The sequence below is a fragment of the Macaca thibetana genome, chromosome 1, assembly GCF_024542745.1.
Source record: "Macaca thibetana thibetana isolate TM-01 chromosome 1, ASM2454274v1, whole genome shotgun sequence".
Lineage (NCBI taxonomy): Eukaryota > Metazoa > Chordata > Mammalia > Primates > Cercopithecidae > Macaca > Macaca thibetana.
This window is the reverse complement of record NC_065578.1, coordinates 207,234,705-207,258,057: the sequence shown is the minus strand read 5'-3', so window position 1 is coordinate 207,258,057 and position 23,353 is coordinate 207,234,705. Positions and strand designations below refer to the sequence as shown.

Sequence of the window (23,353 nt, the reverse complement as noted above, 5' to 3'; positions counted from 1 at the left end):
AAGAATCACAGTGTTTTGAGCACTTGATGTATTAATAAGGCCTGGGGACAGTGGTAAACAAGATGGACACATTCCCTGCCTTCCTGGAGTCACAGTCTGGTGAGGAATCAGACAACAAGCAAACACAATTAAATGAATATTTGCAAATGATGACAAATACTGTGAGGTCCATGCTTTAAAACCCTGAGACAGAAAATATCAAGTTTGACACTAATGATGGATGGATCAGGGAAGGCCTATCTAAGAACAGGGTATTAAAGCTGAGACCTGAAAGAGGAGATGGAACTTGCCCTGTGCAGGTGAGAGGAGGACAGTTTGAAGTGGAGGACTGGGCATCGCTGCAGGAGGCTGCAGCAATTGATTGCTTATAGCCCTCCAGCCTCAATAATAGAGGGAGACAGGGAACAGGGGCTTGTGAATCACTTTACAGTCCATGGTGTCTACCACAAGCAAGAACATGCTTTGGAAATAAGAATTCAGTTTTGTATTCATTTTAAAAAATCGTAAAAATACGTAATTGAAGCCTAATTTCCATGTTCCATATTCCAAATAAAATAAAATACAGTCTGTGACAGTCTCGATCTTCACACCTGCTGTGGCAGCTGTAGCCAATCAGCAAATTTGTTTCCAGAACCTATAGTTAAATCAGATAGAGCTGGGTCTGGAGTTGTAAGTAGAGAGCCCCTGTCTCCTCCTAGACACTCTCCTCTCCATTTCTTGAGCTTTCAACATGTGCCAGGCACTGCATTAGACACTTTATACAGATTACCTAATTTAATCCTCCCAGCAATACTATGAAGTAGGTATATTATTATCCAAATTTTACAGATGAGGCAACTGAGACCTAGAGTGACTTGCCCAAACTCTTGCCACAAGTAAGGGGTAGAGCTGAAACTTTAACCTAAACTCTGACCCTAAGGAGGGCCCATGTTTTAAAACCCTATCCTTTACTGCCCCTGCAGCCTTTTTCTGAATTATGTCAACTGACAGGTATAGGAACCATAAACTATTAGACATGTTCAGAATGAGAAATTAGATTTTTATTGTGGACAGTCTGAAATTAGTAAACATAGTCACTTGATTCACACATCACTCTGTTTTTTTACCCACCCACTTAGGTCTACATTCCTTTGAGAGAATTGTTTGCCATTTGGCACAAGTTAATTTCATTGGTTAACAGAGCAAGTGACCAAGAACAAATGTTTTATTCTGTTGACTTAAACTTGGTGCTATAATATCTTCATCACCTTATAAGCTATAGAATAATTTCTAGGCCAGGCATGGTGCTTCATGCCTGTAATCCCAGCATTTTGAGAGGCTGAGACAGAAGGATTGCTTGAGCCCGGGAATTGAAGACCAACCTGGGCAACATGGAAAAACCCTGTCTCTACTAAAAATAAAAAATTAGCTGGGCATGGTGATGCGTACCTGTATAGTCCCAGCTACTTGGGAGGCTGAGGCAGGAGAATCACCTGAGCCCAGTAAGTCAAGGCTACAGTGAGCCATGATTGCACCCTTGCACTTCAGCCTGGGTGACAGAGCGAGACCTTGTCTCAATTAAAAAAAATAATAATAATTTCTAAAAGAGTACATTTGAAAAGGCCTTTTAAAATAAGGTAACAATACTGAAAATGAGTTAATACTTTCTTAGTTGTTATTAACAGCTTACAAATATGGCAGAAATATTTGGCACATGGTAGATACTTAATATTTGTTTAATTCATTTTGCATTCATCCTGCAGTAGGTTTTCTTTCACCCTTAAAAACACTATTTTATTTTTATTTTATTGTTATATTTTCATTTTACTTTAGTTCTGGGATACATGTCAGAACATGCAGGTTTGTTACATAGGTATACATGTCCATGGTGGTTTGCTGCACCTATCAACCCATCATCTAGGTTTTAAGCCCCACATGCATTAGGTATTTGTCCTGATGCTCTTCCTCCTCTTGCCCCAACACCTGCTGACAGGCGCTGGTGTGTGATGTTCCCCTCCCTGTGTCCATGTGTTCTCATTGAAACACTCTTATTTTTTAAAATAAAAAAATTTAAAACTATTTTAAGTCATAATGCCACTAGATGGCGATAGAGGAGTTTCAGTCGCAGCCATTTATTTGGTCAAGGAGAAGTATGTCATTGAACATATCTCACATCTTTCCTTTATTAAAAAAAAAAAAATTAAAATAGTTAAGTTTATCTGTTATATGTGAAACAGAGAGCCTTAGGCAAAACTTTTAAAATAAATATATACAAAGTTGGATTTCTCATTAAGAGCTACCCATGTTAGCTTATCCTGTCTTCATCTTACAAATTTTATTTAGACTTTGCCTTTATAGATTACCCTTATTATCTTAAAATGGAGTTTAAAACATTCCTAAACTAGGGGTAGAGCTCTGTGGTTTCACTAGTTGATGAAGTCCTCCCTGCTTTGTGTGTCTTTCTGTGAGAAAGCTTTATTTTGCCTTTGCCAGAACTCTGTCTTTTGTAAGCATTCCTTCACCGTTATCCATGAAGCAAAAGAGACTAATCAAAAGCTGTGTAATCACTTAGCATTAAGAAAACAGAAAATGCAGAAAGCATTGACATTTCAGTGGCTAGACAGAAGAAATTTTGAAGAAGTTATGTTTTTACTGATTAGTTTTCAGAGGCCTCATAGATGACATAACATTTTTGGAATGTCATGGATTCCAATTTTTGGAATTGTTTGTCAAGATGGGAGACTTCTTGGCAAAATTAAGGGGAGGTGGTTGGTTTGTATCTGTAAACCAGGAAGGTGCATATGCGGAAGTCAAATGGCAGAGAAAACTTGCAACAAATGTCTCATCACATTTCCCATGGCCTGCTGTGGGATCATCAGGTATCTCTGTTTGGCTCCCCTCTTTCTGCAGTACCTTTGACCAAGAGACAAACAATTAGCCCTCCTCTTGTGCCCCAGTGCCAGCTGGTAATGACCCAAGAAAATTGTTGAAGAATTCTCCATTGTTAAATATTCATGCTTTAAAAATACTTAGTACTAGTACTTCCTAAAGTCGTTGCTTTAACTTTGTTTTTAATGTAGGAAGCCTGATGTTACTTTGGATTTTATGCTTCCAAGAAAAACAAGTTTGTCATCTGATAGCAATAAAACATTTTGCATGATTGGCCATTGTTTATCATCCCAAGAAGAGTTTTTGCAGTTAGCTGGAAAATGGGACCTGGGAAATTTGCTTCTCTTCAATGGTGAGTGAGCCATGATTGCACCACTGCACTTCAACCTGGGCGACAGAGTGAGATTTTTTCCTTTGAAACATTTCCAGTTTTTTTTCTCAGTTAACAAGTATTAAACTAAGTAAATTAACCTGGCTAAAATATGTATCTCTGTTCCTTTACTTGTGTTTAATAAGTACTGTATTTCCAAGACTCTAAGATACACTTTTAAAATATTTTAACATTTTTGTAATCTAGTTGTGTCTTACAATTGATACATACATTTAATATAAAAATGTATTTCCTCCACCCTCAAAAAAGAAAATCTCATATTAAATTAGTGTTTTTTTATACTGGATAATGTAGTATCATGACTAGTAAACTTATCTTGGTTGTCTCCTTTATAATTTTATTATTTCTTATACAAATATCAAATTTTAGGGAAAAATGAGATATATGATTTTTAAAAATATGTCCTTAAACCTGATATATAATAGCATTCAGACAGTGTTTATTGACTAAATAGGAAGGAATAAAGATATTGATTCAAATTTTAGTTAGAAATGGAATTTACCAAGATACAGCTTCCATTATTTAAAAAAAAAAAGAAAAAAAGTAAAATAAATCAGAAAACCTGTTTTCTGGCTAAGGAGTAAATAGAAATATTATGATTTAATTAAAAGCTTCATGATTAACTTTATATACATTAATTCATCTTCCATCATAGTTGGCGTAGGTTATTTTCTCATTACACCAATTTGGAAATTGAGGCTTTATCAATTTCATAAAATATAGTGAACAGCTGAAAGAATCTGGCCAAAAAAAAAAAAAAAACTCCTGGTTTCTTGCTTTTTATGAAAAATTCTGGTTAGAGTGTTTTAAATCACTAACTTTATTTTTCTGCTATTCAGGAGCTAAGGTTGGTTCACAAGAGGCCTTTTATCTGTATGCTTGTGGGCCCAACCATACATCTGTAATGCCATGTAAGTATGGCAAGCCAGTGAATGACTACTCCAAATATATTACTAAAGAAATTTTGCGATGTGAACAAATCAGAGAACTTTTTATGACCAAGAAAGATGTGGATATTGGTCTCTTAATTGTAAGTTTTAATTTTATAAGTTTTAATTTTATAGTAACAACTGTATTTAGGTGTATTTATTGAAATGTATAGTTATGAATTAGATTTCTAAAGATTTTCATGTGGTTCCTTAACATTTTCTTATCTTAGAATTATGTTTTTTTCTGAAAAAAGTTGAAACACTTTGACCTTCTTTCAAAATTTGTTTCAGGTTTTATATTTATGTCTCCATTTCCTTGAAATTATATTTCCATAAAAAGTTTATCAGTTTAGTTTATTTTATACCTACTAATTATTCAGGAAAAATGTTTATGATACAGTGAAAATAACACTTGTTAGTTTGACATACTCCTAAAAAATGTTGCTCTTTATATTTTCTTTCCGTACTTATAAATAAATAATATCCATTTATAATGTTAGTTTTAGTTACGTATATTCAGGTCTTAGAAAACCTACTCTTTTTTATTTTTTATTTATTTATTTTTTTTTTAAGAGACAGGATTTCATTCTGTCACCCAGGCTTGGGTGTAATGGTGTGATCATAGCTCACTGCAGCCTTGAACTCCTGGGCTCAAATGATCCTCCTACCTCAGCCTCCCAGGTGGCCGGGTCTACAGTCAGGCACCACCACACCAGGCTAATTTTAAATTTTTGTAGAGATGGAATCTCGCTATGTTGCCCAGACGAATCTCAAACCCCTGGCCTCAAGCGATCCTCCCATCTCAACCCCTCAAATGGTGAGATTACAGGCATGAGCCACCATGCCTGGCCTAAAAAACGTATTGTTTAATATCAGTACAGATAGGAATTTTGCTTTCAAAGTATTGCTAATTCTGCTTACATGAGACTCTATTGATTTTTCTATATTATTCCAGTATTTTGTTCTACTGGTATACAATTTAGGAGCTAGTGGTGAGGTTTTTCGTTATAGCAACTAGAAAACTGAGCCTTCATAGTCTTAGAAAATCTACTAAAATCTGGTAGATCTGGCCATGAAACTGGGTTCCTCTTTCTCTTGCTTCTTGTGAGAAGTACAGATATTTCCTACTTGAAGGAGACTACTGTTTTGGAATGTATTTTGTTGTTGTTGTTGTTGTTGAGTTGTAGGGAGGGTAGATGTGGTTGTCAGTAATTATTGGGTAGTAAGGGCCAGAGATGCTAAATGTTCTACAGTACATGAACACTATTATACAACAAAGAATGATCCTATCCTAAATGTCTCACCATTAAGAAAACATCGTTTAGGGAAATGGTTCCTCAAACCTGAGTGTGCACCAGAATCATCCAGAGGGCTTGTTAAAATATAGATTGCTGGTCCAGAGCTTCTGATGTAGTAGGTCTGAAGTGTGACCCTGGAATTTATATTTTTAATAAGTTCCTAGGTGATGCTGATGCTGGTTGAGGATCACACTTTGAGAACCTCTGCCTTAGGGAGATTGAGGAGCTCACACAGATGTTTGTTCAAATAGTAACTTTAACTCAGTAGTTTTCAGTTAATGCATTAGTTTTCATAAAAAAATTTCCCTAATCCTTTTATTTTTCCTGAACAGTATATAGGTCATATAAGTTACAAAACTCAACATAAATTATCATGAATGAAAATTCTGAGGGTTTTATGTGAAAACTATTTTTAGAGAGCAAATTCTTTAAGCCCGATTTAGTAATTTGGGAGTTACAAGTTTGTGAAAGAATGGTCAGGGAGAAGGGGTACCCTCGGCCGGGCGCAGTGGCTCACGCCTGTAATCCCAGCACTTTGGGAGGCCGAGGCAGGCGGATCACCTCGGGTCAGGAGTTTGAGACCAGTCTGGCCAACATGGTGAAACCCTGTCTCTACTGAAAATACAAAAACTAGCCGGGCATGGTGGCAGGCACCTGTAATCCCAGCTACTCAGGAGGCTGAGGCAGGAGAATCGCTTGAACCTAGGAGGCGGAGATTGCAGTGAGCTGAGAATGCACCATTGCACTCCAGCCTGGGCAACAAGAGTGAAACTCCATCTCAAAAAAAGAAATAAAGAAAGAAAAAAAAAGAAATGGTACCCTCATGTCAGAGTGTGGTGTCAGATTTCTGATTGAAACTACTGTAGGTTTGAAACTTTGCTTTTCCAGCATAATCATACACAACAGAGAGTATAATTGGTTTAGCTGGTGCACAGATACACTGGATGGCACGTCTGATTGCTGTGGGTCATAAATAAACCTCAGGCCAGGCTCCTGTTTGTAATCCCAGCACTTTGGGAGGCTGAGGCAGGCAGATCCCGAGGTCAGAAGTTCAAGACCAGCCAGTTTGAGACCAGTCTGGCCAACATGGTGAAACCCCGTCTCCACTAAAAATAAAAAATTAGCTGGGTGTGGTGGCATGCACCTGTAATCCCAGCTACACAGGAGGCTGAAGCAGGAGAATTGCTTGAACCCAGGAGGCAGAGGCTGCGGTGAGCTGAGATCATGCAACTGTACTCCAGCCTGGGCAACAGAGCAAGACTCCATCTTGGAAAGAAAGAAAGAGAGAGAGAGAGAGAGAGAGAGAGAGAGAAAGAAATATCAAAGCACAAGGCCCCCATCTAGTTCTGAGAGAAGACACTGAATCTATATGATTTCCTGAGCCTGAATTTGGCATCCACTACCACTAAAACCACCTTAAAGTACACTATGGACCAGACACCAAGGTTCATACCTATAATCTCATACCTATAATCCCAGCACTCTGGGAGGCACAGGCAGGAGGATCACTTTAGGCCAAGGGTTTGAGACTAGCCTGCAACATAACAAGACCATGTCTCTACCAAAAAAAAAAAAAAAAAAAAAAAAAAATTGGTGTGGTGGCAGGTGCCTGTAGTCCTGGCTGCTTGGGAGACTGAGGTGGGAGAAGCCCTTGAGCCTAGGAGTTCAAGGCTACAGTGAGCTACGGTCATGCCACTGCACTCCAGCCTGGGTGCCAGAGCGAGACCCTGTCTCTAAGAAAAACATACATTCTGCATTTAATATTAACTTTAATTTTTAAAATAGTTTAGAGAGTCTTGACAGGGAGCCACACACTGATGGAAACTATCCTTTGCCTGGGAGAAATATTTGAAGTTCTATTTTATTTTAGTTCGGTGTGCTGACCGTTGACAATCCGAAATTTTATTCCAGTAGAAAGAAAGATCTAGTTTAGAGTTGCTTTTAAATAAATAGTCAGCCCATGAGCAAATGCAGAGCAAAAATTTCAGAAAAGTTGACCTGACCCTGAGTTCCCAATATTTTTAAGTGCTTAGAATAGTGCCTGGTATGTAGTAAGTGTGGTTTAAGACTTAGTTGATATTAGTAGTAATAGTATAATTTAATATTTATTCTAAACCAAACAAAGCTGGAATCCTTCTCAACCTTGGTGTGATCTATACAATTGATCACTGCTAAATAAATCACTGATCATTTGCTTTGTGGGAAGCAGCCTTGCTTCTAATGTTTATCTTTGTTTAGTGTAGTAGCTGTTGTTTTTTAAACAAAGAAAAGGATCAGTTGAGTGTGTTTTCACTTTGAAATACTTACTTGCTAGTTGATAGCTTGCATTTTAAACTTTGTGTCATTACTGAATGAAAATATTTGTGTTTCAGGAAAGTCTTTCAGTTGTTTATACAACTTACTGTCCTGCTCAGTACACCATCTATGAGCCAGTGATTAGACTTAAAGGTCAAATGAAAACTCAACTCTCTCAAAGACCCTTCAGCTCAAAAGAAGTTCAGAGCATCTTATTAGAACCTCATCATCTAAAGAATCTCCAACCTACTGAATATAAAACCATTCAAGGCATTCTGCACGAAATTGGTGGAACTGGTGTATTTGTTTTTCTCTTTGCTAGGGTAAGAATCACTGGTTATAGTTTTGTCTAAAGAGAAATGACTTATTTATTATTGATAAAGGATTTCTTTTGGACCACACGAAAAAGCTACACTCAACTATATTAAACTTTTAAGATAAAAAATTACATATTAAATATGTTATTAAGCTTTCAGCCATAGATGATTCAGGTTTCTTCTAATTTATGAATATTTTAGAAGTTTTCTATTAACCAAAAATGCAATTAGTACAATTAAATGTTAAATGTACAAGATTTTAATTTGAAAGGAGGATACTTTTAAAAATAAAATTTATGAAGCTTTTATTCCTTAAATGTTTCCAATGTGTAGGAAAAAACTAAGGGTCAGCAAGTATGTTTTTTTTTTAAAAAAAACAAAACTTTAATTTGTTTGGGTTTGGAGTTTTTTCAAAAAGGAGAAATACAAAGTTTGCCTCAGGCCATATGTACCATTTTAGAATAAATCATCTAATTATCTGTCCTGATACAGAGTAGACAGTAATTATAGACTATTTCAGGGATTGATGAAACCTATATTAGGGAGCACAAATAGTCTCACTTTGGTAAAAATCATTTCTACTTTCTCTGGGTCCACATCCCTGTTTAATTAAAGCAGCTTTGATCTTCCTTCATCCTCGGAATGCCATCTTCATTTTATCCCGAAGTATAACTTCTGCAACATTATCAGGTTTTCATAGTCTCCCTATCTAGCTTTCTTTAATGGAAGCATCTTTGATTAATTTTGCAATAAGAAGCATATGAGCATTTGTTGTTGTTAGGGTTCTTACAAATATTTTGTTAGCATTTGATCCCCCATTCTCTGTAATCTGTCTTTTCTTCTTCACCTCTTCTTTTTTCATATTTTTTAAATCTACTGTCTAGTTGAATAGATTCTCTCCTAGTGTTTTAAAATCAAAAGCCCTTTAACTCCTCACCAATATTTTGTGATCTTTTGTACCACTGTATAGTTTCAAAATGTATATCCTTGTTTTCTTCTCTTTCATCAAGGTATTGAATATAATTTTGTTAGTTACATAAAGATTGGATCTTAGATAAAATGTTTACATTTTTATCTTTATATGTTTAGTATCTTGCCAGTAAGACTTTTAAAGTATGTTTCTAAGTCTAAAACTTAGAAACCTTGTTCAGTATCCTTCCTCCTCCCCTACAAAAATAAAATTCAGTGTCCTTAAAATCCTTACATGCATAACCTGCCTTGTGAGCCTGGTCTCTACAATCCAGCCAAAGAGGCAACCTGCAGCTTCCTAGATGTACTCTGAACTTCTAATTTAGGCCTTTACCCTTCCCCTGGCTGTGCCCTGCCCCCAGCCACCCCTTTATTCCTGCTTCCAGGATTTGGCTCTCTTCCTAGGCCATCTTATCTCTGTGTAGCCTTCCCGTAAACCAAGCAGAGAGGGGTCAAAATGGTTTCTGTGCTCTCCTGGCATACCTATTGTCTCATTCTTCTTTGGCCTTTAGCGTGATAATAAGTATGTGTTTCTTATATATATAGTAGTTGTCAGAAAGTGTTGGTTGAAGTAAATTGAAGTACAAGGCACAACATGTGGTTTTTAGCCTCTTATCTCTTTGACAGAAAAGTAGACCCCATTGGGAACAAGCATCATGTATTTTACTTCTTTTTATCTCCCTTACCACATAATGCAGAGCCTGTTTGTCTGTTGGCTAATTTATCAAAAACTTATGACACTTCAGATCACTAGTTATAAAATGCTACTGACCGCTAAGGTTGTTCATGTGAATTGTATACTATAGCATATGTAAGAGACTATAGAACATGGAATTTATGCCTTACTCTCAGTTTTGTTTATTCACAATCCTTAAATAGGTAGAGTATGAGCATTAAAAAAATACTTTGTAGAAACTACTGGATTGATGTTACATAGTGGAAGATTATAAACGTTACATTTTTACTCTCAGCAAATTGGGAGAAAACTATATCCACCCATTTTTTTTTAGGTCATTGAACTCAGTAGCTGTGAAGAAACTCAAGCATTAGCACTGCGAGTTATACTCTCATTAATTAAATACAACCAACAAAGAGTACATGAATTAGAAAATTGTAATGGACTTTCTATGATTCATCAGGTGTTGATCAAACAAAAATGCATTGTTGGGTTTTACATTTTGAAGGTATGTCTTCATAAAATTTATTTTTATAGTTTCATATGCAATGATACTCATCTCATCATCAAAGTCTTCCAATAATAGTTTTGTGTTTCAGTTATTCCTGAAGAAAATGGAGGAAACTTATTAGTGTATAGTTAATAAAACTAAGGTATTCTTCTAGTTCTTTTTATCATTTAAATAATTACATTTTTCTTTTCTTTAAAGCATTTTTTAAAAGTAAGAAAAAATAAACTCATTGAATTTTAGATCTGGGTGGGCCATAGATATCTCCCATGCTGTCGCCTCATTCCATAGATTAATAAGATCTTTGCTTTAGCCCCCACCATTATGGCAGAGAACCCAGTTCTCTAGACACCTAGAGGCATACCATTCCATTAGGCACTGCTGCTACAAGTTAGTTTTTAAAGTCACAGATATTCGTGCTCATTTTTATTATCCCGCTATCATCATATATTTAAATACTTTTCTAGATAAAAGCATTTGGTAACATTGTGAAAATATTTCTCTCTGAGATTTCTAGTACTAAGGGAAAAGATGATTGCTCTACCCTTGCCCCCACCCCTACCTCTTTAAACTGCAAGATCCATACATTTGTGGCATGAATCCTTACTACTTTTTTGAAAAGGTTTTAAAGCCTAATAGAAGATTAATTCAATTTAAAACATAAAAAATGAGTGCTGTTTGTTTTGCTCCATGTTTGAACCTAAGTACTCACTTAAAAATATTTGTAAGTTTGGAATTTTCTATTTATCTGAATTGTTTTACAAAACAAGTTAAAGATATTTTGTGAAGTGAATTATTTACTAGCTTTCCTTTGAATTTAATGATTGCTAAAATTGAAAGCTTAATGTTTCTGTTGAACTTTTTGATTAACCAATTACTAATGCATCTTATATTAATGCTAATTTTCTATAGACCCTTCTCGAAGGATGCTGTGGTGAAGATATTATTTATATGAATGAGAATGGAGAGTTTAAGTTGGATGTAGACTCTAATGCTATAATCCAAGATGTTAAGCTGTTAGAGGAACTATTGCTTGACTGGAAGATATGGAATAAAGCAGAGGCATGTAATATGTACCTTTTCTATTTTTTATTGTGATAACATGCATATAACACAAAATTTACCATCTTAAGCATTTTTAAGTTTCGGTTCGGTGGCATTAAGTGCATTTACAGTGTTGTCCAACCATCACCACCATCCATCTCTGTAAATCTTTTTTGTTTTGTAAAACCAAAACTTTGTACCCTTTAAACAGTAATTCCCTGTTCCCCCTCTTCCTCTAGCCCCTGGAAACCACCATTCTGCTTTTGACTAAGGATCTCATATAAGTAGGATCATATAGTATTTGTCTTTTTGTGATTAGCTTATTTCACTCAGCATAATGTCTTCACGGCTCATCTGTGTTGTAGCATATGTCCAAATTTCCTTTTTAAGAATGAATAATATTCCATTCTATGTATTTACCACATTTTGCTCATCCATTCATCAGTTTAGAGATACTTAGATTGTTTCCACATTTTAGCTACTGTGAATAGAAGCGTGTACTCGTTTTTTTGTTTGTTTTTGTTTTTGTTTGAAATGGAGTGTTACTCTTTCGCCCAGGCTGGAGTGCAGTGGTGTGATCTTGGCTCACTGCAACCTCTACCCCCAGGCTCAGATGATACTCCTACCTTAGCCTTCCAAGTAGCTGGGACCACAGATGTGTGCCACCATGCCTGGCTAAGTTTTTGTATTTTGGGTATAGACAGGGTTTCACCCATGTTGGTCAGGCTGGTCTTGAACTCCTGAGCTCAAGTGATCTGCCTGCCTTGGCTTCCCAAAATGCTGGGATTACACACATGAGCCACCACCCCCAGCCAGCATATTCTTTTAAATATTTATCTAATCATTATTCTGAAGGAAATAATTAATTACTTCAATGTAATGTTAATTATAAATGGAAATCTGGCACTTATTTTCCATGCAAAGTTTTGAACAGCCATGGGGAACGCTGAGCTGGAGAGTCAAAATCAAACTTGGGCTGGCTAAGAATACTGCAGTCAGGCAGGAGCATATGGGCTTATTTGGATTAGTCGAAGGCTTGCATTTACCATAAACTCTGAAAGGGGAGCCTGCTAAGAGTCAGGGGAGTCAGGTCCAGGAGAGGGAAATGGATACACTTCTAACTAGGGGAGCCACGCTGGCCAGGAGTTAGAGATAAGACCATGGTATGTAGGGGAAGGCTTCATCTTAAGTATAAAGTAAGCAACATAGATTGATCTTAGATGTAGACACTACATCTCAGCACCTAGAATGGCTGGTCTGGTCTTCACAAGGACCCAGTCAGGGAATGAGTATAAGGTTGTTTCCTTTCTGCCCCAGTTTTAAGCAGTCGTAATGGTATAGGCTCATACAGCCTTCTTAGTTCTAGTGTAGACTGTTTGCTCTAAGTGTGGCAGGGTTCTAGTAGGTATTGGTGATTTTTGCAAGAAAAAGAAAACTAGATTGTCTAGAACTAATTAGAATATAACAAGATTATCATCAAATATTATTATGGAGCAATTCAGAATATATATACCTTTAGAATTTTTTAAAAAATGGTTTTTCCCAACTTGCCAACAGTCCCTAAAAATTTACACATTACCAGTAATGAGTTGTGAGGTTGAAAAAAGACTCCTTTTTTTTTTTGGAAACAGGATCTCACTCTGTCACCCAGGCTAAAGTGCAGTGGTGCCGTCTTGGCTCATTGCAACCTCTGCCTCTCAGGCTCAAGCAGTCCTCCTACCTCAGCCTCCCAAGTAGCTAGGACTACATGTGTGCACCACCATGCCTGGCTATTTTTTATTTATTTATTTATTTTTTTGTAGAGATGAAGTCTCACTATATTGCCCAGGCTGGTCTCAAACTCCTGGGCTCAAGCAATCCTCCTGCCTTGGCCTCCCAAAGTGCTGGGATACAGGCGTGAGCCCCCACACCTGGCAAAAGGAAAAAAAAAAAAAAACCTTTTCTAATCTATTAGTAATAAAAATAAATTTAGTTCAGATATGCTAGAGGAAAGAGAATTTTCTATTCTTCCTATAGAAAATTATATTACAAAATTGTTATATGAAGAGGCAATTAAAGAGTATGCAGCCACAAAACAGAGAAAAGTATTTTGAAAGGCATGTCCAACAGCCAACTAACTATTACCATGTTCCTGGATTTTGTGATATTTATAGTACTTTTCAGTTTTTAAACTTTGTGATTTGTTGTGATTCCTTTTCTCACTCTGAATAAATATTTAGTTTCAGATCTAAAAAAACAAAAGATAAGATAAATAGATTAAAATATGTGTAATATTGCAGGGAGAAAGCAAATAATTATGGGGATAGCATATGTAAACAAATTGGATCAAAAGCAGTATAAATGTGTAATAAAGAATATGCTCAGTTGCAAGTTGGAAAATCTAACTTGGACAAAGTTGGACCAAGTGCTTCAAAGAGCAGGCAAATGTGGGGTTGTTTGATTTTAAAAGAAACATTTTAAAATTGAATTTGAAAGTGATAAGACACATATTACTTCTATGGATTTGAAATAAGGTTTTCTTATGTAATTAATTATTTTTGAACTAAGTCTGGTTTTTCTTTTTTTGTTGTTGCTATTTGTTTACGTTGGCACTATTTTATCTTGGTACTACTTTTCAGATTGAATCATGTTTTCATACTTTGGCCGCCTTGTCTTCTGGTTTTCATGTGGCTTTTTCTTTTAGAACATCTTGGCTCTATCTTAGAAAGAGAGAGACCCTGGGTAGAAGAGTATGATTAAGTCTATCAATATCTTGGTTCATTCTTGCCAGATAATGGCAGGAGAAATAGTAGGCTCTGCAACCCAAGCCAGTTAATTTTGCTTTTTGTTAAAAGGTTTATTGAAAGGTCACTTAGGATGATAAGATGAAGGGAAGGTTATCTTTCAATATTAGTTATCAGTATAAGATCTCTTTTTTTCTCTAGTATTATGGACAAGTTAAGATTGATTCAATATGGGAGAAGCATTTTAAGACACTGTCAAAGGATGCTAACTACTCTTTGAAGTGCATAGTTTGTAATCATGCAGAGAATTCTATTATTTGAACTTGAAAGTAAATTTAAAATGCAGAATTTTCACATTGTCCATGACTTTTTGATTTAGTATGATTTGCTCTAAAATTATTTGGTTAAATGCTGCATATGCAGATTGGTATTGAAATGTATACATTTTTAACAACACTCTTTGAACATAAATTATTTAAAAACAATAACATTGGTAATGGGTGTGCTTCTCTAATTTGAACAATCCCTCTTGATAATTCATCTTTTGAAAATACATTTAATGCCACAGAAAGGGTAATGTAGGAAAGCACCTAATACAATATTGCATTCAACATAGCTATTTAGAAATAGCCTATTGGCAACAAAAAATAATAGGGAATAAATTTTGACATTGGCTTTTTGCAGACATGTAGTCTTTGATACTGAATATATATACAATGTTAAATTGTTGCACATTGTGTGTCTTCCAAAAAGCATGCTGCATATTTTTCAGTACATATGTGCTTATTGGTGTGTGTTTGTCTCCTCAGCAAGGTGTTTGGGAAACTTTGTTAGCGGCTCTAGAAGTCCTCATCAGAGCAGATCACCACCAGCAGATGTTTAATATTAAGCAGTTATTGAAAGCTCAAGTGGTTCATCACTTTCTACTGACTTGTCAGGTTTTGCAGGTACTTTTTATGTAACTTTACTTTTGGAAATATTTTCCACAGTTGTTTAATAATACTATGAACATCAAATTTTTGTGACACTTTCAATGGGACGTTTTTTTCCCCCATCTTCTCTTCTCTCCAGATTCTCTTCTTTCAATAAATAGTATAGGAGTTTTTCAACTGCTGCATCTTACAACTTGATCATCACACTGTCATAATTCCTAACTCAATTACAAAAGTACAATTACTAAATTTCTTAGATGTTTCTTTATGTTGGGATAGAACAATAGTTTTGTAGTGCCTTGAACAGCAAGAATAGTTAATGAATTTTAACTTGTTCCATATTCTTTAAATAAAAATTTACAAATATGTATTGATTTAATAAGTATAAACTTGCTAAATGTCTATTTTATATGCTAGAATTAGCATTTTAAACTGTATCCAAAATTTTTATTGAAAAGTGACACTAATTTTATCAGTTACATTGTAATGTCTATGCTGTGGCCCTTTTAGTTAATTTTTTTTCTCTGCCTTTATTGATATCATCTAGTATACCAACCAAGCAGATAAAAGGCATCAATACATATCTGCTTGGTGGGTATATTAGACAATTTTCCAAGTTGTTTTTTAATGTCTGAGGCATCTATTAGAACTTTGTCAAGTTAGATAAGTACAGATATTCCATGAGATCAGTAATATTTTATATTTTGAGTGCCCTTGCTTCAGTGGCACTAAGGGCTTTTCATTATAGTTGGGCTAAAATTCAAAATCTGTGATAACATCTATAAGAAGTGTTAATATGAGAAGGCTTATATGATCTAGCTACCATTCTAGCTTCATCTTATGGTACTCAGCCTCCTTGGATTTCTTTCCCTTCCTTAAACAAGTAAGACTTTTTTCTGTCTCAGAGTACATGGTATTCTTTTTGCTTTAACAATTATTGATCCCATTCTTTTCATCTGGCCAGATCCTACTTATCCTCCATGTGGCAACTTAAGACTTACTTCCTGAGAGATACCTTCCCTGCCCTTTCCATATAAATTAGTCTTTTCCCCTTTATACACTATGTACATAGTTTGTTAGTTATTTATGGAATTATGGTTTATTTCCTTCTGTAAGTCTCCTGAAAGCAAGGATATGGTTTTTGTTTTGTTTTGTTTTAAATCACACTGTAATGTCAGTACTTGACACACCTGAGCATCTGATAAGTATTTGTTAAATGAATGAATTCCAAAAACACAAAAACATTTTATTGCCTTTCTTGGCCCCTGTGGTAAATTAGACTGTTGTTGTAGGGAATAGAATATCTTGATTGACCTTTCAGGACCCTTGCTTACTGAGTGTTTTATGTGTCATTTATATATCAGTTTTCCTCAAGATTTTTTCCTTTGCGTATCCATTTTGAAATGTATTGGCCAATTTTCATTAAGTTCATATGACAATGTGATATTCAGTCTTTGCATGTCAGAAAAGTGGCACTTACAAACTTGGAGATTTCCATATGTTTTTTCACTTTTGTATTATTTACAAAAATTCTAGAAAAAAATCTAGGTACAAATTTTTTTTTCCTTACATGTATGGTTTTTTACCCTTGTTTGTTCAAATAGCCCACTTATCAAATTAACAGCTATTTATTAAGCATAGCTTTATGTCAGGTATTGTGGGAAGTTTATAAAGAAATGAACTTAGTCTTTGCCTTTAAGATACCTCAGAGTGTTTATGCACTTCAGGAAGATTAATAAATTGGTAGTGTATTGGATGTAAGGCAGTTTCATTTGTTTGTGAGTACAGTATAAAGAACCTGAACCCTGGTGATTAGAATGGGAGTGTTTAGGTAGGGAGCAAATATGAGAGAGATTATGAGGATAGAATTCATAGGACTTGATTCTGTTTAAATGGAGCTTCAGGAGGAGTCAGATATAACATAAAAATTTCTAGGCGGGAGACCAGAAAAACAGTAATTTTATCAGAAAAAAAAAGAAGCAAACTTGTAAGTTTTGTAGTTTTTGTATTCTACGTTTGAAATTACAGCAGGACATTCAGCAACAGTGAACTAGTAATAGTGAAGCCATCAGAATAGAGAAACACTCCAAGACAGAGAAATGTAGTGAGAGAATCAGAGGGCTGAGGTTTACACCTCAGGAGATACCCATTTTCAGGATGTGAAACAAGTAAAAGGGGCTACTGAAAGAGATATAGAAAGAGTAATTGAAAAGCTAAGAGGAAACTCAGTAAAGTGAAAACCAGAGATGGGCAGAGGGGGAAGAACAGGTAGAGAAGGAGGTGATACCTTGAACCAATGATATAGAAAGTTCAGAGAAAATGTAGGCAGATAAAGGGCCATTGACTCAGAAATTCTTAATGACTTACAAGATTTCAACAGCATGGATAAAGCAAGAGCCAGATTTCAGGGACTTTGGATAGCATGTGTGGCGGATCACTGAAGGCAGTGAGAATAAATGATTATTAAAAAGTCCAGCAGCAAAAGCAAAGACAGAAACAGAATGTTCACAGAAGGTAAAGTTAAGGGATTAAAAAATAGTAAAATAGAATACCAGTGACTATTGACAGAGTCAGTGGAGAGGGCAGGATAGAAGTAACCTGGGCTGGACTTGGGAATGAATCACTGATGCTGCAACCAAGAAAGTTAAGAAGATACATGGAGTATGATTTAGAAGAAATGCAGATGGTCGTAGCAGAAATAGTTCTGAATTGGAAGTCATGAGATCTATGTTCCTGTCTTAGCTTTGCCACTTGACATCTATGAGATCTTGGCAAAGGAGCTTTGTGTTTTCTTCTGTAGACTCAGTGTTCTCTTCTTATATCTGAGATAGTCAAACTTAATTGTTTCAGAATTAACATCTACATTTTAAGTACTCCAATTCAGTAATACACAAGAGTAAGTGAGAAGAGTAGATGTAGAGATATATATTTGGACATAGGAAGATGAAAGATGAGGAAGTTTACCTCCCATGCCCTTAATCTGAAGACCAGCTGCTACCCACTGGGGAGATGGAATTGGAAGATATAAGCAATTTATTTATATATAGCTTTATTTTTAGTAATTTCTTGGCATTTTGCCAAGTCTCATTATTCCAGACAGTAAATGGTGCAGTAGAAAGAGTTCAGAGGCCTAAGTTTGAGTTATAATTATACTACCTACATATTTTATGTGTGGTTTACACTAGTCAAATAACCACTTTGTGCCTCATATTCTAGAAATTAGGGCTAAAACCTCTCCTAGAGCTGTTGTGAAAAAGAGCTTCGTAAACTGGAGCATATTGTGTTAGTGTAATGAGTTTTGTCTATCAAAAGTTTTATGTCCTAATCCCATACTAATATTACTAATAGTAATAAATAGTAATAGTAGTAAAAGAAGAAGAAAAGGTAGTAGCAGTAGTAATAGTAGTGACTGTAGTTTATCACTAACATTTATATGGGGCTTACCTATATGCAAGGCACTATTCTAAGAGTTTATGTTATTTAGTCCTCATAACAACTCTGTAAAGTAGCACTAGTATTACTCACATAGACAAAGAAAGTGAAGAATGCAGATGTTAAATAACGTACCTAAGATCACATGGCTAGTGAGTGGAGAAACCAGAATGCAAACCTAGGCAGTCTGGCTTTTGAGTCCATGCTTGTGAGAGTGGTAGTATAAGTTTGCCTCAGTTAATTAAGATAAATGGGCTAGAATTAAGTTGCCATCTGTGTTAATGAATTTTTAATAACAAGATTGCTTGAATTAGGAAATAATTTAATGAGTTGTTATGGTAATGGTAAATACGGTCAGACTAGACTAGTAAACCAACAGAATTCTACCTTAAAAAGAATATTTTGCCTAAATGAACAATCTTAGTTAGGTTGACAATTCTTTAAATCTAAAGAGAGTTTGATTTTTATTTTTTCAGGAACACAAAGAGGGGCAACTCACACCCATGCCCCGAGAGGTTTGTAGATCATTTGTGAAAATTATAGCAGAAGTCCTTGGATCTCCTCCAGATTTGGAATTATTGACAATTATCTTCAATTTCCTTTTAGCAGTTCACCCTCCTACTAATACTTACGTTTGTCACAATCCCACGAACTTCTACTTTTCTTTGCACATAGGTAGGTATAGTCATTTTTGTTAGATCATGTCTATTTCTACTTTTGTTTTATTCTTCCCACTTGATTCACATTTGTTTGATATTTGAATGGCCTCTCTGCTACTCTAATTACATATTGGGGTTGGGATAGGGCAGAGAGTTATAGAATGAACTAGACGTGGCCTCTGCCCTCAAGGAGTCTAAATGCCAAGTAGAGAAAGGGGACGTAGACTCAAATAACTACAGTAAAAAAAAAAAATATATATATATATATATATATATATATTTGGTAAGTATCGAAGAGACACAAAAGAAGAACTAATGAGATTTCAGAGGACAGAGGGTTTCATCCGACCACTGTGGAGAGAATATTTAATGGGTTACATGACATCTGATGTGGACACTGAAGATTTTTAGTAGAATTTGATAGGTAGATTGGAGAGTTACTGTTCCAGGTAAAGACAGTGACTTTAAAGGGAGGAAAAATGGAAAGAAAAAATAAGGACTAATGAGTTTTACCTATATATAGGGAATCTGTAAAGAAATAGTGACAAATAATGCCATAAATATAGTTTAAGACCACCATTTACTTATTTTTACCCGAAAGTCATATCAAATAGGTCCTTGAATGTAAGGCCAGAGAATTTGAACTTGTATTTTAGTTATTGGTCATTGAAAGGATTTTGTTTGTTTGTTTTGAGCAAAGGCTATGATATAAGTAAATTATTGCAGCAGGATTCAGAAATAAGGAACTAGGGGCAGTGAGCCCAATTATAGTAGTCCATGAGAGACAAGATAACAGAATCTGGGCATAGTAATAGTGGAACTGGAAAGGAGGGATAAATCGAGAAGTAGGAAGTTTAGGATGGAATGACTCTGGGGGTGTTAAGGAAAAAGGAGAATGGCTTTGATTGTATAATATATGTTGTATTTGAGGTTCCCTACAGTTATTTATAATATGATTTTCTAGTAGGCAATTGGGAATGAGGGTTACAGCATGAAGAAGGAAGGGTAGGTTATGAGGAGCAGTCCACACAGAAGTGAGGTGAAGCTCTGAGAACAGATGAGACCACTGAAGAAAAGTAGAGAGAGAGAAGGAAAGAGAAAGCTAAGGAAAGAACTGCTGGTAATATTACTAGTTGGAGGGTAAGACAAGAACGAAGAATCAGTAAAAGAGAAAGATGGAATAATCAGTTTTTTTTAAGAACCAGGGAAATGTAATGTGGTAAGAAAGAAAGCAAGAACGTACCTATAAGAAAGCTGAGTCATAAATTTACATTGTAAGACTAGTTGTACAATAGCCATTTTAAGAGATACAGTAAATGGGGCCGGGCACGGTGGCTCACACCTGTAATCCCAGCACTTTGGGAAGCCGAGACAGGCAGATCACCTGGGGTCAGGAGTTCAAGACCAGCCTGACCAACATGGTGAAACCCCATCTCTACTAAAAATACAAAAAAATTAGCCTAGCTTGGTGGCACATGCCTGTAATCCCAGCTACTTGGGAGGCTGAGGCAGGAGAATGGCTTGAACCTGGGAGACGAGGGTTGCAGTTAGCCAAGAGCGTGCCATTGCACTCCAGCCTGGGCGACAAGAGCCAGGCTATCTCAAAAAAAAAAAAAAAAAGAAGAAGAAAAAAGAAAAAAAACGTAGTAAATGAATAAAATGAGCAGTAGTAAAGGTCCAAATGAAATTAGATAGCATGACTTTATGGTAGTCTCAGCACATTATAAAGATTCTGGAAGTGGGTTAGTTACAAAGATGGGTAAAATATGGCCCCCTCTCTTAAGATGCTTACAGCTTAGTTAAGGGAAAGAGCATAAAGAAATGATTGTATCATGCCACATGGAAAGCACAGTGATAAGGAAGTCAACATTTTTGTTTTCTGGTAGCATAGAGCATATGAAGACTGAGGGGGATTTCCCAGAGGAGGTGTTGCCTGCCCTGAATCTTAAAGGATGAGTGGGAATCAAAGAGAAAGGCCTTCCAGGCAAAAGAAACAGCTTGACAGGGAACTAGGTGAAAGTGGTGTTGCTGAAATGTAATTTATGAAACAAGGCTGGGGAGGGGCCTAGGGACAAATAGTGGTAATTCTTGTGGACAAGAAGCTTTGATTTTATCCAAGGTGATAAGGAGGCATAGAAAGCCACTGGAAGGTTTTAAGCAAGAGTTGACATTCGAGAGAGAGCGAATTCTGGTAGCTGTGAGGATTTGAGAGTAACGAGATATTCATCAAGGATATCATTTAGAAATCTAATAGTAATCCAGTTGAGAGATGATAAAGCCTGAATTATAGCACTATAGTAGGGAAAAGAAGAGTTCAAGAAACAAAAAATAAAGTCACGCTAGGCATGGTGGTTCATGCCTGTAATCCCAGCACTTTGAGAGGCCACGGTGGGCGGATCACTTGAGGCCAGGAGTTCAACTCCAGCCTGGCCAACATAGCGAAACCTCGTCTCTCCTTAAAAAAAAAAAAAAAAGAAAAGAAAAAAGAAAAAGTTAGCTGGGCGTGGTGGCACATGCCTGTAATCCTAGCCACTCGAGAGGCTGAGGCATGAGAATTGCTTGAACCAGGGAGGTGGAGGTTGCAGTGAGCAAAGATCACGCCACCACACTCCAGCCTGGGCAACAGAGCAAGGCTGTCTCAAAAAAAGAGAAAAAGTCAGCAGAACTTGGTGACTGATTTGCCATGGATAAAGGAAAGGTAGTAGTCAAGGGTGGCTCCAGATTCCCACATGGGAACTTCCCAAAGAACAAAACAGAAGGAGTAAATTTGGGGCAAAAAGATGATTCAGATTTAGATTTGTTGCATTTGTGATTCATTTAAGAAACCAAGCAGTCGAATTTATAAGTATGAAGCTCAGAAATGATTAGTTTTTACAATTAGACACTGATGGGGATTTATAAAAATAAAAGACACAGTCCTTTCCTCAAGGAATGAACAGATGAACAGTCTCCCTTGAGAGGTGATAATAACATATAAAAAGTGAACAGTTAAATGTTAAACCATAGAAATAACTGTAAGTACAGTTGGAATTAAGAAAATAGAAGTTAATGTGGCCAGAAATAATAAACAATAGCAAAATCTGTACTAAAAAATTGTGAAGAGTACGTATTCACATATCAAATGTGCCTTAGTATAAAGTATGCCATATATTGTTCTCTTTAAACATCTTTTTGTCAAAATTTGAATTTAATAATCTGCTTTTAAAGTTGTATTTTTGTTTTATCCTTTTTAAAAATTTTGCTCTCTCAAAAAAAAATTTGGATTCTAGATGGCAAGATCTTTCAGGAGAAAGTACAGTCAATCATGTACCTGAGGCATTCCAGCAGTGGAGGAAGGTCCCTTATGAGCCCTGGATTTATGGTAATAAGCCCATCTGGTTTTACTGCTTCACCATATGAAGGTAAAAATAGCAATAATGGAAGTATAGCCTTCTCACTTTAGTTCTGAATATTCTTAGAGAATTAAATTGTACATATTTTAGAAGTGTATATAGTACAACCTCATTCAATCTAACAAGAGACACCCAGCACAGGTCCTCAAGAGAACTGAGAAAATGGATAAGGCTCATGCTATCTTGTTCTGGCATTCTCTGACCTCTCTTATCATAGTCATTTGTCTTTCATCAAGCTTCTGATTTATTTTACCATTTTCTTCAGAAGCTTTTTAAAAACTTTTATTCTCTTCTCTCTACCTAAAACCATGATTCTAGACAACTTCACTTGCCAGATAAATGGCCACCCAATACTCCAGCTTCACATTTTTTGACTCAGGGTACCCTTTCTCTACTTTGTCTTACCACTCTGCATGCATCTGTCTTGGACTTTATCATCATCAAGAGTGCTTTCAAGGACCTGTGAAACTCCAGTATCCCACTCTATTCTATCTATGTGATCTATTTTTCAATCACATGCATCACTCTGAAACATTTTCAAATACTGTACGTGGCTCCATTTTTTTTCCAGGTCGTTTGAACAGAATCTTTCTGTATCATTAGCCCTCCAGCCAACCAGAGAAACGGAATCCTTTGGGGGAGTTCTGACATGCTGAAAAAAGGCAAAGGGGATGCAGTCATCCTCTGTAACTGACAACCTCCCGTCTTTGTTTTTTGTTTTTGGTTTTTTTTTTTTTTTTTTTTTTAAATCACACTCCAAAGTTCCCCTTATCTCGCTTTCCCTGTCCAGCCTAGGTCACATTAGCCAATAACTTCAGCAGTTATTCAGTTGGAAACTATCTCAGTTTCCCTGTCCCCTTGGCCTGTTGGTATTCTTGAACTGAAAAATGCTAACTGGCCTCAGTCTAACCGCTGTCGTA

The 23,353-nt window shown here is 36.1% G+C and overlaps 1 protein-coding gene across 1 annotated transcript in view; it reads left to right on the top strand.

Moving 5' to 3' along the window:
* Positions 1-23,353, top strand: part of LYST (lysosomal trafficking regulator) — a 198,057-nt gene that overhangs the window by 82,502 nt on the left and 92,202 nt on the right. Inside the window, exons 15-22 of the mRNA XM_050770460.1 lie at positions 3,060-3,220; positions 4,099-4,289; positions 7,859-8,104; positions 10,078-10,251; positions 11,164-11,313; positions 14,828-14,965; positions 18,859-19,057; positions 22,311-22,442. Coding sequence (XP_050626417.1) covers positions 3,060-3,220; positions 4,099-4,289; positions 7,859-8,104; positions 10,078-10,251; positions 11,164-11,313; positions 14,828-14,965; positions 18,859-19,057; positions 22,311-22,442 — 1,391 coding nt within the window. The remainder of the gene's footprint in view (positions 1-3,059; positions 3,221-4,098; positions 4,290-7,858; positions 8,105-10,077; positions 10,252-11,163; positions 11,314-14,827; positions 14,966-18,858; positions 19,058-22,310; positions 22,443-23,353) is intronic.